General features: G+C 36.7%; 2 protein-coding genes across 5 annotated transcripts in view; one reads left to right on the forward strand and one right to left on the reverse strand.

Annotated features, from left to right (window-relative positions):
• LOC150077376 (uncharacterized) overlaps positions 1-13,072 on the forward strand; it is a 105,193-nt gene extending 92,121 nt beyond the window's left edge. The window contains exons 47-53 of the mRNA XM_090385880.1: positions 5,289-5,426; positions 7,536-7,757; positions 8,243-8,537; positions 8,715-8,872; positions 8,982-9,221; positions 9,436-9,619; positions 12,885-13,072. Of these exons, the coding sequence (XP_090242006.1) occupies positions 5,289-5,426; positions 7,536-7,757; positions 8,243-8,537; positions 8,715-8,872; positions 8,982-9,221; positions 9,436-9,619; positions 12,885-13,072 (1,425 nt within the window). The remainder of the gene's footprint in view (positions 1-5,288; positions 5,427-7,535; positions 7,758-8,242; positions 8,538-8,714; positions 8,873-8,981; positions 9,222-9,435; positions 9,620-12,884) is intronic.
• A 416-nt stretch (positions 13,073-13,488) lies between these two features.
• LOC150077377 (uncharacterized) overlaps positions 13,489-14,158 on the reverse strand; it is a 93,699-nt gene continuing 93,029 nt past the window's right edge. For all 4 annotated transcript variants that reach the window (XM_090386913.1, XM_090386914.1, XM_090386911.1 and 1 more), the window contains one exon: positions 13,489-13,874. In XM_090386913.1, coding sequence (XP_090243039.1) covers positions 13,657-13,874 — 218 coding nt within the window. In that variant the 3' untranslated portion in view covers positions 13,489-13,656. The remainder of the gene's footprint in view (positions 13,875-14,158) is intronic.

Here is a 14,158-nt window from a genome sequence, read left to right on the forward strand (position 1 = left end):
AATAAATAGGGAAATTCTTTTCCACATTCTTTTAAAGCATATCACTTAGTTTCATTACAATCTGATTCAGCAGATCTAGGATATTTTGAGACCCACTGGATTATTTTCTGCCTTTTACATGGCGATTCTGTACCATTTATTCATTTTACGCCCGTTGCATTTGTTTCTCTAATTATTCTGTTCATTTTTTTCTTCGTCGCTCTTGATTGAGATGATCTGGAGAAGCGAAGAGCTTAATATTTGCTTTTCTCATTTGTTTTTTCTTAATACCAGTCCTGTTTGCTTCATTATAGATGGTAAAACTGTTGAAATATTTGAATTACGCTTTGGAATTATTTCAATGGCACTCTGATGCTTTCATTGTTGTTACGCAGCGATGCGTAGGCTTTTCATTCCTCGATGCGGATGCAGCTCAAAGCAGCCGGAAGAAAACACTTTTAACATTTTCTTCTTTTGAATTTAAAAATCTGAGGTTGCTAGTTAGAGATCTTTAACAGCAAATCTATTGAGTGGATAGAGCTCATGCCTCTAAATCCCGAGACAGAATTCAAAACTGTTTGTTGCAATCTCCAAACTCTACTTTTTGAAAGAGGCTTATTTGGATTTGCAAACACCCGCTGATGCACTGCTTTCTTTAATAACAACTTATAGTGGTTTAAAAATGACTTGTCTGTATTGTACCCGCGAACTGTATTGTATCTAATGTCTGGGGATACAATACAGTTCACGGGTGCAATGTGATGGAAGACACGATTTACATAAAATTCCAGAGCAATTAAGAATTTCATATATCCAGCAGTTAGCAGCAAAGAACTTTCCAGAAACATTATAGTTAGACAATTGTTCGATCCAAGCATGAAAAATGGTGTCATTAATACATCCTTTGTAAATAATAGCTGCTGGAATATAAACTGCAACACTACAACAGTTACCATTATGAATAAATCATCAACTTGATTAAATTTTACTTCCGCTTGTGGCAAACTAAATTGTTTATTAGTGTCAGCGTAGAAAACTGGCCGTTATTTAGAGATAAATTAATACCTATTTTCCCCCACAAATCCGCAAGTGGACAGTTTAAATCTTAAAAGAACCATATGGGAATGAAGTAATGAAAAGAGCATGAGTTTCTTGGCGGCACAAAACAAGCAGGTAGAAAAGGCATTTATGATGAGAGAGAAAGCAGTTGTCCACTCGTCCACAGGATAATTTTCAGCTCTAAGCAGGTCACAGGTTTGTTTAATTTAAATCGAATCAGTTGCGATGAAGATGGCTAACTAAATTTAGAAAAAGGAGGAAAATTCGATCTCCCAGACCCAAGTAAATTGATTTGTTTCTTTGAAATTAGTGGCATTATTCGTGCAGAATTCATTCACATATATTACATGGAAATTCTAAAGCTTATGAGAGATACTGTGTGACGTATCAAGAGTAACCTGCAGCTTAGTGACTGGCTTCTTCGTCCCAACAATACTCCAGCTCACAATCGATTAGAAACATTTTATGCCGCTTACTTTATTCTCTTGATTCTGAATGATTTCTGCTTGTTTTCAAAAACGAAATCCACCCTTAAAAGACAAATACTTTCACCATAAGGATTTTCAATAGAATGTGACTCAAGTTTTGAAGTCAGTTCAAACGCGGAATTTTAAACATGTTTTCAGCAATATCAGTACCATTAGTATAAGGGTACAGTCTTCTCCCCCACTTCTTTGAAGGGCGCGTGTCTCATTTGCATGTATAATTTCAGATATTTTAAAAGGTTTTCAGCTAACATCCTCAAACTTGATGCCTTCCATAATTTCTGCCTGCTGTAATAATCCAACCGATAATAATTATCCAAAATCTTGCTTGACGCTCCGCAAACTGCATACCAAAGTTCAAATCAGTGTTTCTCCGACTGTAAATTTGACTTACGCATTGTCTTTATTAATTCTCTCAGTGTTCGAACAATCTTTAAGGCCCACGTTGGATCTGTACTAGGGTTTGCATAAAACCGAGAAATTTCAAAACCGAGTTTAACCGAAGTTTACTCTTAAAACCGGTTTTAAAACCGATTTTCTCAGACTTAGGGAAAATAATTAAAAGCTTATAACACAGGTATTTATTTTATCTTGGGTAGATTGTACAAATCGTAATCAAATCTTTTAAACAAAATCTATCACCTCTTATAGTAAAAAAAATAAAAAAATTAAAATGCTCCAAAAAAGTAACCAGCTTGAGATTATACAAAATTACAAATTGTATTCAAATCCTTTGAATAAAAACTATCTTCTCGTATAGTAAACAAAAAAATTGATAAGCCCTTCAATAATAAATAAATAAAAATAATGTGAAAAAAAACAGCTTGGGGAAATTACTTTACTATTTATTGCTCAGCTTTTTTCTGAAAATTATCTTTTAAAAACACAGTATATTAAGCAGTTTTCCTGATAGGCTTGACCTTATTTTTGTGTTAAAGAGACCAGTGATCGAAAACACTCTCTCAGATTGGACACTTGTTGGTTTAATGGTCAGCAGTTCTCTATAAACTTTCTCCAGCTTTTCACTTCTACTGCTAGTTGGCTCCAAAAGTTTAAATTCTTTGCTGATTTCCAATTCACTCGGATATTTTGAAGGCTCTTCAGTTAATCTCTTTATTACACTATCATATTCTCGCATGAGTGTATCTACAACATCGGAACTAGACGAGTCTTTGTTTTCTTCCAAAAGAACAGTTCGTTTATTTTCAGTTTCTTCATTCAACGCTAAGACTCCTTCGGATTGTTTTGCAAATAATCTCTGATAAATCTCTTCAGCGTGCTTTTTCAAAACTTGCTTACTTGGAAAATCAAAAAGTTCTTGAACCTGAATCTTCTTTCCTAAACTTTTTGGGGTTGTGTAGATAGCTCAGCAAAGCCACAGTTTGGCAATTTCGTCTTGCATTGTAACGCTGCAAAAGGCTTTGGTGAAACTTTAAAGCAAATGGGTTTTCTGCTGTATCAAGCTTAGCAAGCAGAAATTCTATTGAAGACTCTGCTTTAAGTAAGTCTGTATCTTCTGAGGTTATATAGCCTTCAGAATCATTTCAACTGGTCGCAAAGTTTCACGTAGCAATTCAAGTGTTTTCCAGTCATCATCAGACACAGCTTCAGTTGACATTACTGCACATAGAGCATTTGTAATGCAATTTTTCAATTTCAAAAATCTCTCAATCATATAGAATGTGCTATCCCATCTAGTCTTGCAATCTAATATAAGTTTATATTCTTTCCCATTAAATTTTGCTTTAACAAAATTTTGTAATATTTCATTTTTGGTAGGCGATTTTCGAAAAAGCTTGCAAAGTTTTCTGACTTTGTTAATAGTTTGTGCAATATTGGCCATTGGATTGAAGAAAAAAAGGAGCTCATCGGTAAAGTCGGTTTGATAAAGCAGGCCTTGCTGTCTTTCTTCAACTTCTTCATCATCACTACTTTCTTGATTATTTTCATTTTCTTCGTTGCCTTCGGGAGAGTCTTCCAGAGACTGTGGCACCATAATTGATTGCTTTTTCATAAAGTACATCTATAACTGATAGATGTATACAATGGGCTATACATTGTTGATGATTAGGCGTAATTTGCTTGCCAAACTTAATCATCATTGCTGCTCCATTGGTGGTGCAAGCAACAATATCCTCAGCCAAGTTCAAACCAAATTCCTTCAAGTGTCCATTCACAATTTGCTCAGTTCTTCTGCTATCAAGTGAACCATTAATCTCAATAAGACCTAACGACCAATGATTGTCTTTTGAATGCATATTTATATTCATATACCTTTTATTCTTTATAGACGTATATTCGTCTAAAGTCAATGAATTTTTGAAATGCTGAATGAGTTCTTTCTTAGTTTTATAATAATTCAGAACCATATTTTTAATTCCATTCACTGAGGCTGGTGGTAATTTATCGTATTTATTTCTGTGAAGGCGAAGGCTTGATTGTATAAACTCACTCTTGGCAATTGAATTAAAAGAAAATCCATCTAAAGCGGCTAATTTTGAAAGCTTTTCTTCCCTAGATTTTTTAACAATAAAGTTTTCTAATGTTCTTACCATTTTTACGGGAGGTTCACTGTTATCTTGTTTAATGTCAATCTGATGCATTTTCTTTAAATGCAACATCAAAGATGGTGTAGATCCTCCAGACGACTTCATTATCTTCTGACATTTCGAAAACTGCTTCCTCTTTGCTTTTTCGAGCAAAATAATTCCATACATTTGATTTCATCTTAGACATATTAAGAGTAATAAATATTAATTAGTAGGAATTTATATCACCGACAATTTTAAATAAAAATATTGAAGATAACAAAGGCACAATACTATGCGTCACTGCCGCAAGCACTGAATGAAGAGTCTAAACGAGGCAACTTTCAAAACTTTCACGAAAGAATTTTTTTATTTATTTACTCGCAATTTTTTCCCCCCAATTAAATCTATTGTATTTTCAAAATTACATAAAAGCTAAATTTGGTGAAGCTGCTTTTTTGGAGAACATTTGATCGCAAATTTAACAGGAATAAAGAAGCAAAAACTTTCTATGATTGAAATTTAATTCAGTATTTAGCGAATCTGTTTCTAGCTGGTAACCATCAATAAGGCGTGTTCCATAACTTGCCTGGCGAACAAGATAGATGGAACGGAGAAATGTTGAGCATTTTCTTTTACGCTATCGCTCCGATCACTCAGTCGTAAATGAGTACACCTGCATCGTGCCATGATACAGGTGAGAAGATAAAAGGTACCCCTCCTAGATTTGGGCCACTTGCCCATGAGATTCGTACCTAAACATAAAATAAAATAAAAAACATGTTTAAAACATAAAGCAGTTGAACGATCCAGACAAACGAACAAACAAAAGAAAATGTGCGTAGCAAAAAACTATATTCGAGGGCTAACTAAGAAAATATTCGAATCCGGTTTTAGAAGCTCGGTTTCGGTTTTAACAACTCAATATGAAAACCAATTTAACCGGTTTTATAAAACCGGTTTGCAAGCCCTAATCTGTATCATGGTCTGCAGCCTTTGCTGCAATACCGTTGTATCTATTTTAATTACATGCTGACTATTATGGTGCACTTTTCGTAGTACTGTTCTTTTTTAAGTCAGTTAAATTAAATTACATTTCTTCCTGAAAATAATTCATGTTCTTACCTCCATTTCCGGCACACTGAAAAAAAAAGTGACATCTGGAAAATAAATTTAATTTTAAAATTTTAACAGCTGTAAAACTTTGTTTAATGGAAAATTCTTTATTTGTCTACAGGTCTGTGCTTCAGGGTATCTGCAATATCCACAATATGACTTGAAGAAATTATACGAAGATTTCGACACTGCATACAATGCATCAGTAAATGCTAGCGTCCATATCCACTTTGGAAAGGACTGCACCTCTGATAAAAAGGTAAGCGGAATTACATTTTTTTGGAAATATGCTCAAATTTTGCGTATGCGAAGATCACTCGAAACATTTTTTTTCAGAAAGAATTATTTTTTTTTTAAAAAGGCGAAATTTTGCTTAAAGTGCTCACCCCTTTGATGACTGCACAATTCCAAAACATTTTAATATGTAGCGGTTTATTTCTGTATGTTTATAAGTAGATTTTCATGTTATACAGACTGATAAATCAATCGAGAATAACTCACGGGGAACCCTTCTCCCTCTTCCTGAGATCTAACAACAGCCTCGTTTGAAGAGAACTTTAGGAATTCCTCTAGTCTAGTCAATGGGGATCAAATACAGACTTCTCAAACAAGTAACAGATGATACATCGTGTTAACTAAGTTTTAACTGAGGACAGACAAGGACGCATGATTTTCATCTTTTTTATATTAGAGATTCACCAAGGAGTTCCCTAAAACTAAGCGTATAGGAATATGACACAAATGGTACGAACAAACATTAAAATGCTGAATCAAGTGTGCTAGTGTATTAGAAAAAGGAGAAGATAAAATCCCTAACGAACCACAGTCTCTTAACGTCTGCAGGGGGTTGCAACGTTTATGCGAGAACAAAAAAATTTCAGTTGCTGCCACCCGCCATATTTCCCATTCATTCCTCCAAATGGCGCATGGCAACAAACACGATATCCAATGCTTCAGCTACAATATACGGGTACACGACGGCCTATGTGATATTTATGAAATTAATTAATAATAATTGGAGAATTTCTACGAGATTGCGGGATTTCTCGTATTTGTCCGATTTTAATGAAATTTAGGAAAGCTCGACATCGTTCTAAAAGAGCTCAATATAAAACTTTATGTAACACCACCAGCCAGGAGTCGGGTTATTACAAGTGGATGGATGGACATATGAAAAGAATTGACAATTTATGCATATATACTAATGCGCCAAAAAACCCGAGTCCTTTACAGCAAGTCTAGAAAAGACGACACGGAAGACGCCCCACTCTTCCTACAGTTTAGATCAGATACACACTCTCTCTCTCTCTCTCTCTCTCTCTCTCTCTCGGGCTTCCATTAAGGAAGTCATTCGTGGGCCCCAAATTTAGGGATAATGACGAATCGTAGCTGAAGTGAAAGTAATGGCTTCCAGAGAATGAAGAGAACCTCTCCCCATGAGGAGTATTTGTCTTCTGTCCAGATGACGCAAAATTATAGAAAAAGATGGAAATGTGAAATAGTAAAGCATTTCACAATCGTTATAACACTTCCTAACCAATCACTGCAGCTCTCGCGGGGCAACACAGTGGTTATAATCACTCGCCATCCTTGGGCCTCCGTGTGGAAAACTTGGTTCAAATCCTATTAATGAGGCGAGATTTTTATGGACATTTTATTTTCACACCGTGGTAGAGTTGCTCGGAGGCGGACAGCATAATCTCGATACACCCCAGCAGGGTTACAATTTCCGAGAAAGCCATACCGGCGCTAGCGCTGACTGCTATTCAGAGTAATTTAAATCTTTTTCCTTGCCCCTTGTAGAATTAAAGAATCCCCATACAGCATCCATCCGCCCGCCCACTTTATATCTCATGATGCGAACACGAGATGTCTGAAGGAGCGCTCCATTTCGTGACGTGTAACTAATAAAGTGTCACTCACTACTTGTCATAATTAGGTCTAAACTATCTTTACAATAAATTGTAAGTTAAATTCATTCTTCTACAAACCAGAGACGCCTATTATATTGATTCTAAGCAGCTGTAGAAGTTGCCTTCCCCATTTGGACAGAGTAATGTTGTGACATGAATAGTGAAGTTACTTGAGCTACGCTTAGTGCAAGAATGTGAACTAGGATGTCGTGGATTCTTCATTCAAATATTTCAACGGAATAATTTATTTTAAGGAATTCATAAGCACAATTTATTTTAGCTAATATAGAAAGCATAGCAGAATCTTATGCCTACAACAAATCGTATTTTGACAGTTATTTAAAAGACTCAAAAATAATAGCCCTTTCTCTTAAATGTTAAGTCTCTTTCTTACTCTGTAATTTCGTTGCCATTTGTCTTTCATTTCCTGAACTTATCGCGCATATTTCTTTCAGATCACGATGGAATTATGGGTAAACAAGACTGAAGAGCAGGAAAGGTTAGAAAAAGAAAAAGAGGAGAAACTGACTCCCGATTCGGACAATATTTATGCCTACTATTATCAACAGTGCAAGAAAGAGCGTAGGGAAGGACAGACGTTCACTCCATATTGCCGCTATTACAGGTACCTCGTGACAAAATTGCATAATTTCACCGTGGACATCGAGTATGAGAACGTAAGTATTGTTACCTAACTTGCGTCATTCGTGACCACCTTTTGAACAGAGAGACACGTTATCAGAGAGATAACGTGTCTCTCTGTTCCCTGAGACAATCAGGGATTGTCTCAGGTTCCAGAGAGACACGTTATCCGTGCTCTGCTCCCTCGCATTTGCGCGATCGAATTCCACACTATTATACTACTCATGCAATGTAATAAAATGGGCAAATACTCGTAATCTAGAAGGATACACACAAAGAAATTATCGTGACAGCGCGGAAGTAAGACAGACATTTAAGTACTGAAAATATAAAAACCAAATACTCCTTTATTAATTAATAATATTTATTCTCTAAGATGTGATTTCTACTTTATTTTATTGATCTGTTATTTTTAACTGCGCACTAAGAAACACAACCATCGATGACCCTTCCTTATCGTGTAATGTCTCTCTACCTTAGCTATTCTTAATCAGCAGAATAAAAGTCATTTTTCTTTCAGATCCCCGTATATCTGCGAAACTACACGTACAGAACCAGTCAGATTGCGAAGTACTACCTGTTCCCGTACATGGAAGAAGATGCGTATGTTAAAGAAAACCCCGACAATAAGATCCGTATCGAAGCTAATTTCTCTGTTGTAGATCCTCTTGTGGATGTGAGGGTGTACAAACCATACGAAAACACTTATTATACTCATCTCCATACCCCATATTGGATAGACTGGATTCCTGTTTCCACTTATCCTTTCCCTGATTATCCCGAAGTCCAAGAGTATTTCAAAACTATTGAAGATGGTAAGAATCAAACTGGTACTCTATATTATAATAATTAGTATCCACTAATTCACGCGACCTTTTATTTTCGGCACATCTTAAAGTCGTGACGTTTGGCATCCAAAGTTTAGTTAAGAATAAAGATTAGGTATTTAATATTCTTTCTAATGAGTCTGTTTTCTCTTTGTTTCTTTCTAGCATTCTGCACCGTTGGAAAGTCCTCCGTAAAAACATACGACAATCTCACCTATCCCTTACCATCTATGGACTGTTATAAGGTGGTGTCCAAGGACTGCTCACAACACGAGTACTTCCTCGTTTTAGCAAAGCGAATTCCTCAAGAACCACTCGAAAAGGTGAAATTAATTTTAAAATATATATTTGTAGCATTTTTTTTTCTATTTTTCTATGGAAGTAGGCGTCTTCGTCGAGCACCTTTCTGACAGGTGTTTCTTGTATTTTCAGGCAATAAAAATGTACTTGGGCCCGACAAAGATTGAACTGATACCAAGTTCCGAGTTTTCTATTGAAGTAAATGACACCAAAATTGCTGTTAAGGAGGAAACTTCCTACACCTATACCGTGCAAATAGGGCAAGACCTGGTCAAAGTATTCGAAATTATCTACGATGGATTAATGTACAGCGTAAAGTCAGATTATTACGGCGTATACATGTACACAGAAGGAAGAGCCATCACTGTTGAGGTACAAAATTACCTTTCAACGATATGCAATTACTGTTTATTGGGTAACTATGACCTTTTAGCGCGAGGTTTTCAAAATAACTCGCGGCTTTTCCTCCTGAACTATTGCGAGTTCTTCGAGTAATGAACATTCTTAATATTTGATTCCTTATAATGAATTCTTATGAAGTCAGTATTTTCTTAGCAAAAAGGTATTAATTTTCTCATCCACCTAGGTGTCGCCTTACTACAGAGGCAAACTGTGTGGTTTATGCGGGGATTACAATGGACTGTACCACGACGAATTCAAGGGACCCGAAGGTTGTGTCTATCGTAATAGTACATATTTCGCCTACAGTTATGCCGTGCCTGATGAAAACTGTACTGCGCCTGACGTCAATGAACGATGTATTACCCAAAGTGAGAACATTTTCTTAATATTTAAACATAAACGCGCACATCTATATATTAACTTACCCTTTTTTTGTTATCATTGAATTAACGTAATGACCCTACAGACGACCCGTAATTTGCTCTGAACAGGGTGGTTGAATGATCTGCATCACATGCGCGAAATCTGCATGTCAGCGTGTATTAAAATTTGGAAAAACATTAGATTAGCGATAAATCTGCGTTATTTATTATGCCAGCTTGGAGACAAGTTATAATTTTCTCTTCACCAAATTGGATAAAAAAGTAAACCGCATTAAAGAAATCCTTTAAACTGCCGACCCCTTCATACTACACCAAAATATTTTAACTAACCAGCGAAGTATTCGGAAGTCTAACTAAATTGTGTTTCCCAAAGGGCGTGCAAAAATCCAAAGCTTAAAATAAAGACATTAACAATAGCCTATTCCGCATTTACTCATCGGAAGGAGTGATTCAAAGTAAAACATACCTTAGCAAGGGTTGTAGAAATTAGCGAAGAGCAACTCGAGAATGTTTGTACTTCAGGATTCGGTTATCGAGCTTGAACAACATTTTTGGGTAAAAGTACACAGTCACAGTCAAACCGCTTCCGCTTTTCCGTAATGCGCCACTAACACAGCATACCACGTGACATTCCCACGTTGGTATTTTTGTTTTAGCACCAGGGCGAATCCTGATGAGTCGGTGTTCTATCTGCGCATTCTATGGTTGGTCCGCCAGTTCTCTAAAACCAAAACTCCCCATTTTCTAGGAAGGGGGGAACGCTAGCAGATCAACATGGCCAAGGTGTAGAAAAAAAAAATTTCCATTGAAAACATAACTTATATACATGTTACATTCTTAGATAAACGATAAATAGCCCTCGTGGGTAGCACAGTTCGCACAATCACTATCCGCCCCACACTGGGTGTAAAAGACCTTACTTCGAATTATGTCGATGAAGTGAGGTATCTTTATGGGTCTTTTTCACAATGTGACTGAGTTAGTTGGTCTCAGCAAGGAGAGCACGGTTTTTTCTCCCGGAAACTCGGGTTTTTCGTACAGCAAACAAATAAAATCGACAACAGAACACACACCGTTTATAGACATTATATACGGCGCAATATGGCCTACGTTGCTGATGGGCCTTAAATCCTACATTAATTAAACGATAAGCATTCGTTCAGCTATACCATAGAGCAGCTTCGATAAAAGAAACACTAAGTCAGAATAAAACTCACAATAGCTTTTCGTACGCACTTCCACTTTTTCCCAATTTAGATGTGGACCACATTATACAGGATCAAAGTCTAAACTGGGAAAAGGCGGAGGGCTGTCTCTTAAGTCACTCAAAATGATAAAATGAATGAGAGAAGACCTAATATTATTTTTAATTCTTTTCCAGCCCCCCGAGTGATACCAAGACGACCAAGGAAATATGAAGAGGGAAGTTGCACAATCTACCGTAACAAGAATGTGCATGTGGTAAGGAAGCATCAGCCACAGATCTGTTTCACCACACAACCCCTTCCACAATGTGCTCCCGGATGCAGGCCAAAGAGAACAGTTTCCAAGTTGGTATCATTTCATTGTTTGGATGCCACCGAACCTTATGCGCAACGTATGAAAGAGGAAAGCTATAAGCGTCCACTAGAAGAATTTTCCAAGAAGCCCGATAACTATGCCGCTGAAATCGAATACCCCTCTGGATGTGTAAGCGAAATAATCTACTAAAGTATCCTTCTAGAAACCAGCGAAGTGTTTATTTTATGTATTGTACAGATCAGTGTTTCTTAAAATAAAATCAAGCCACTGGTTCACAATTCAGAGTTATCACTTGAAACGTATTAGCAAATATAGTAAAGAAAGTAGATTATTTTTTATTGATTTATCACCAAATAAACCTCAAATTAATTTTAAATACAGATCAACATGAATTATATCTATATAAGCGTGTGTTCATGGAATTATATACATTCGAAGATGAATCGCAGGTGGGTGCAGGGTGGATGCAGAGGATTGTGATTAATGGATATCCTTCAAATTGATATAAAGTCAGAAGTTCCCCAATGATCGGTTCTTAGACGACCATTGTTTCTGATTTTCATTAACGAAATTGAGGAAGGGACAGGAGGGTGTGATGTCAAAATTTGCAGACGATGTTAAAGATTGGGAGAGTCGTTACGTTAATGATCAAGTGCCAAGCAGCGCTCCTTCAGGATGAATTGAAAAGGCTTCAAGAATGATCAGAAAAGTGGCAGCTATGTTTGAATGCAGTAAAATGCATGGTCTTACACTTGGGGAATAATAACTCCAAAATAACTTATACACTTGGCGAGAGTGATTTAAAAACAGTAGCAGAAAGGGATTTCAGAATTACGATACGAGCAGATATGAACCCATCTCAGACCTTAAGAGGGGTTAGTAAAATGATTTTATGCGAAATTTTCACTATTATAAATAATTCCGGGACTAGAAAATAAATTTATTTCCAGAACTGGAAATTCGAATTACAGGGGAAGACGTTTAGACTAAATTGTAGGAAGTTTTCTTTTAGCCAGCTGCGCGTTGATTACTGGAACAAATTGCCTTCGCAGGTAGTTAAAGCTGACACTTTGAAGAAGTTCAAAGGTCACCTCGCTAGTTACCTGTGTGAGGAGGTAAGCGCATAAATTGTATTTCCTTGTCTATTTTTAATTATTTTTTTCTTTTGGCCGGTGCAGCAAAAGCCTGTGGCTTCCTTGTACTATACGAATAATAATAACACTAATATGATGCGTTTTGGATGAAAATCCCTGTTCAGCTAAAAAAATTATAAAGTTCCTCAGGAGATGTCTAGGTTCAAATCTCTTCGGAGTCCACAAGAATTTTTAAAGACCTCGTCAACTGAGACAAGCCGATCTTAGAAGGAGGGTTTCCCTCTCTTAAATTATTCAGGGTCTTTTAGCCAGCACAAAATGCAACTCGACCTGTAGGTTCTTGTCTTTAGACATAACACAGACACCGATGGTCTATACGCCGCTATCACGTGGGGAAGGAGGGAGGCATTTTGGACAGAATCCTGCTACCTCCAGCTAGCTGGACAAGCAAATATTGTACCATAGGTTTACAAAACCATTTCTGTTGAGTCGATTGATCAATATCCCTCCCGAACAAAACGAATCACAGAACGTTGACATCTGATCAGTGACCTAAGTTGCTTCCAGAAAAAAAAAAAAGTTTTTGCTTTTTTCAAAATGAGTGATTAAAGAGATAGACATCCGTTTATGTCTAGATCTTGAAAATTGTTTACTACAACCAAGCACAGGAGAACAGTTGGACTTACCACAGGCGTTCAAAGTGTCCACCATCAGCGTGAACGCAAGATGCTACTGCACCGCGTATGAACGAATTGTACGAGTAAATACGCTGATAGCACTTTATGCTGCTCCAGACTGTCCGCCGCAATTGAGACAGAAATAGAGAGTCTGTTCCGTATTCCTGTTACTGGTATTGCTACTTTTGGAACTTATTGAAAAAAAAACACTTAGTTAGCTAGTTAGGAGTAGTTACGCTATAATTGGGTCACGTAAGACGGCCGTGCTGCGAATCTCTTCAATTGAAGTGTAAAGTGTTTCGCACAAAGTTTCTTGTAACGTTATGCACTGTGAGTTCAATGCATTATTTGTCTCTTTGTATAAACTTTTCGGAACGTATAGATGTCACACGTGCACGGAATTTCTAACCAAGTGAAGTGTTTATGAGTGCCTGATCAAAGCAAGGTTGCCAACAATAAATACCGTTATTTAACTATTTAAATGGCAATTACTAATTAATGAAAGCTATTTTTTTTAATTTAATTTTAATAGTATTACAAAACAAATCTCTGGTAAGTAACAATTGCTTCTTGATTAGTGTGATAGTTTAGTCCTGAAAAGAGCAGTCGATTGATCGCTTTTCATCTCTCGCTGACGCGCATTGGGACTCATTCTCCCTCTCGGAGAGCTGTTTTGACGTAAATTTTTAATATAAAATCGTGGCCGATTTTTTGAATGCGTATTCTGGTGTTAATCGACTCTCCTAAGCGAATCCCGCCCACCTCCATAAGGAGTCAAATGGCTCGTGTACGTAGACACTGTATCTTCTGGATCTCTGCTTCGTCGATTTAGCATAATACAGGATATACATGCTGCGATTAATCCAATTTGAATAGCTATAGCAGATATGATTACGGCCACAAGGACAGTCTTGCTGATGCACACGGAATCCGAGCTGCTTTCACATTCTGAAAAAAAAAAGCACAAAAATATCGAATTAAGACGAGGAAATAATTCTCTTTGTGGATGTACATAAAGCAAATGTAACTAAAGCAACGTTGTGGATGTACTAAACAAAACAATAAATTAAGCAAGAAAACAATACAAAAGAAATAAACGGGTTGATATATTACGATGAGATTTTTAACTTAGGGTTTTATGTTTTCAACACAAAGGTAAATGGTCCAGCTGATCACTTTGGCTAATGATCACCTTTTATGGGGTCATTTTCTCTTCCTAACCTGATTGGTTG

Source organism: Mastigoproctus giganteus, chromosome 12 (assembly GCF_048544385.1).
Source record: "Mastigoproctus giganteus isolate SK-2022 chromosome 12, ASM4854438v1, whole genome shotgun sequence".
NCBI classification, from domain to species: domain Eukaryota; kingdom Metazoa; phylum Arthropoda; class Arachnida; order Uropygi; family Thelyphonidae; genus Mastigoproctus; species Mastigoproctus giganteus.